General features: G+C 38.8%; 1 protein-coding gene across 1 annotated transcript; it reads left to right on the top strand.

Moving 5' to 3' along the window:
* The first annotated feature begins 1,206 nt into the window (after nucleotides 1-1,206).
* On the top strand, nucleotides 1,207-2,283 carry LOC139741903 (histamine H4 receptor-like). Its single transcript, XM_071652475.1, has one exon. It carries the CDS (start codon nucleotides 1,207-1,209, stop codon nucleotides 2,281-2,283), a length of 1,077 nt encoding a protein of 358 aa, XP_071508576.1.
* The last annotated feature ends 556 nt before the right edge of the window (nucleotides 2,284-2,839 follow it).

The following is a 2,839-nucleotide window of genomic DNA, read 5'->3' as shown; positions in this document are numbered from 1 at the left end:
GTTTGTGTGTACCGTGAGTGTATGTGTGTTTTTTGCTAACTTTCATTGCAACACACATGTATTTATGAGGCCACACAAATTTTCGAGTACAACGTTTATCTTAAATGATTGTCATTCAAAGTGATTGAAAAAATGGATAAGACTTTCATTGTTTAATTTTCATGTTATGGAATGGACTGTTAGGTTGGTATTGAGTAATGATTGATGTAAGATAAGCTGATAAAGATCCAGGGTATTAGGGTCTTGAAGGAGCCTTTTATGAGGTACAAAGTCAAAATCCGTACGAGCCAGCCTGATTGGAGTGGCGCTATTCTTCTTCTCCCAGGTGCAAGACGATTTCTATTAATTTTTTTAACGTGTGATTCGGTCCGCTCCCTTTCTCAGGCACAGCTAAAGCTTCAGAAATAAGGCACCAATGTACGAAAGATTTGATCTGTGGAGGTATACCTTTATCAATTTATATCATGCATTACTAAGGTTGCTACTGCAATCAAAATGTATTTCAAAGTATTTGTGATCATCTTGGAGACACCATCTGTATTCATTTAGATTATATATATATACATACATATACATATATACATATATATATATATATATATATATATATATATATATATAAATATTATGTGGGTGTGTGTATATGTGTATACGTGTATACAGTGGAGCATTTGGATGGCGCAATTTGTATTTCGTATTCAAATCATTGTTTTCAGAAGTTGCTACATATATTTTGTTTGCTTTGTGTTTGCTTTAAATCTTACCGTTTGGCTGGCCATCCATCAAAAGCATAATAACATTAGAAAACGACAATACGTGGAAGAAAATCATACAGAAGTTGTAATTTGAAAGAATCAAATGCAGGCAAAACAAGGTACTATTGTATCTTCTAAAAGTTTTCATTATTGACCATGTGTGTGTCATCGCGCGTGCGTGAATGCGCAGTTCTATGCGTGATAATTCATAAATGCAGGGAATATTGCATGGTTTTGATATTGAGGACGTTTTATGCGCGTGCTCTGACCACACACAAGTAAATAAAGATATTTGGAAAATAAACAACTAATGGATTGCATGAGATTTTATAAGTCGAGATGTTGTACCGTCAGGATTCAAATTTGTCGTTCTGCGAAGGGCAACAGTTGTGAGGAGAGATTTCGATTTTCTCTACTCTACGAATGTTGTTTTTGAATGACGAAGGCAACTATGAATCGAACATCGCAAGTCTCGTCCCCAAGCGATTTTGAGGTTTACAAGATGATTCTGATCTGCTCCAGCTATGGAGCTCTCATTGGACTTACTGTGGTTGGAAATTTGTTGGTCATACTAGCTTTTTCAAGAGACCCTCACATCCGCGAACACGCAGCTAACCACATTCTCTTACATCTCTCGGTCGCGGACTTTCTGGTCGGATCTGTTTCTTTGCCATTTGATTTAGTGCAGTACTTAAATGGACATCGCTGGATATTCGGCAAGTATAGCTGTGTCATTTGGATGTTCATTGACTACACTGCTACCACCCTCTCGGTTGCGCTAATAGTATGTGCAAGCTTTGATCGGTATTGGATTGTTAGCAAGAGCATCAAGTACCGGGTGTTCCAATCCAGGAAGAGAGTTGATATCATGATTGTCTCGTCCTGGTTGATCGTCCTGACACTTTTCTCGGTGGTCATTCTTGGGTTGGAGTTGGTCGGAGGGGCCAACGAACAACTGGGAGCCTGTGAGGCTAACTTTCACTCGTTCCCCACTGTGGCCTCGCTCGTGACAATAGTAGTGGGGTATCTTCCATTTATCGTCGTCACCGCTCTCAACATTCTCATGTATATTTCACTATGGCGGCAGGCACAAAAGTTCGTTCGGGTTAGAATGCGGTCTTACACCATGTCCACAGAGGACGCAGCGGAGAAGCGTTCCGGCAGACAGAGACTTTTTGGATTCCTCTCTCATCATCCCAAGGTGACAGTGGTTAAGGGGACGTCATGGACTACAGACGTGGAGAGGCCAGGCGTTTTTGTCCAGCATCTTAATTTTAGAAGGAACGCTCGCTCAGCAAAGAAGCTATCACTGCTGGTGGGTCTATTCGCTCTCTGCTGGATGCCGTACGAATTCGTCGCTGCTTACGAGTCATTCTGCCACGATTACCATGTTTGTGTGAGTTCGTCGACTTGGCGAGTTGTCGCCTTTCTCCAGTGGGCCAATTCTGCACTTAACCCAATATTCTATGCCGTGAGCAATGCACGGTTTCGAGAAAACTTCAAACGCTTCTTCTTTCTCCGTTTTTGAAGACATCGATTGCATTCAACCCATCTAGTATCAGAAACCAGATTTTTTTTTTGGTATGGTGAGGTATTTTTATGATATTTGAGTATTTATTGGTAGTATATGAAGAGTCTCATCGCAAAACAAGTTAACTTCGTTCTCGTTCACTTGAGATATTGCGATTAAATTTGCTAAAAAAGATGAAGAAATAATTATAGGAAAACATGTTGTATTGTTAATCATAACTTCAAGAACACTCCGTTTAAGTAACAAGTGAGGTATCACTGCAAATAGTTTATTTTGTTCTAATGATGGATTTACTTTAAAGTATTTGAAAATGATGCTTATTTTTTGTTCGAGTTTTCTTAATTTTGAGTTCTGTTTTTGATCTTATTACCTTGTTTATATCGGTTGAAGAATTATCAAAACACCACATCATACTAGTATATCTTAGAAGATAAAAGACAATATTTCTCTTCTCAAATTTGTAATATGTTTGTACCCTTATTTGTGATTTTGTGCAGATTTAATGACCTCAATACCTCCCATTCTCCAATACATGGCACGAATCTGAGTGGCT

This window comes from Diadema antillarum, unplaced genomic scaffold (assembly GCF_040938485.1).
Source record: "Diadema antillarum isolate AM-2024a unplaced genomic scaffold, OU_Dant_1.0 seq00000962_RagTag, whole genome shotgun sequence".
Classification (NCBI taxonomy): Eukaryota; Metazoa; Echinodermata; class Echinoidea; order Diadematoida; family Diadematidae; genus Diadema; species Diadema antillarum.
The sequence above is the reverse complement of the archived record's forward strand: the minus strand, read 5'-3'. Positions and strand labels throughout refer to the sequence as shown.

What these genes read in the sequence shown, in the direction of transcription:
- LOC139741903 (XM_071652475.1), top strand. Translation starts at nt 1,207, where the DNA reads ATGAATCGAACATCGCAAGTCTCGTCCCCAAGCGATTTTGAGGTTTAC.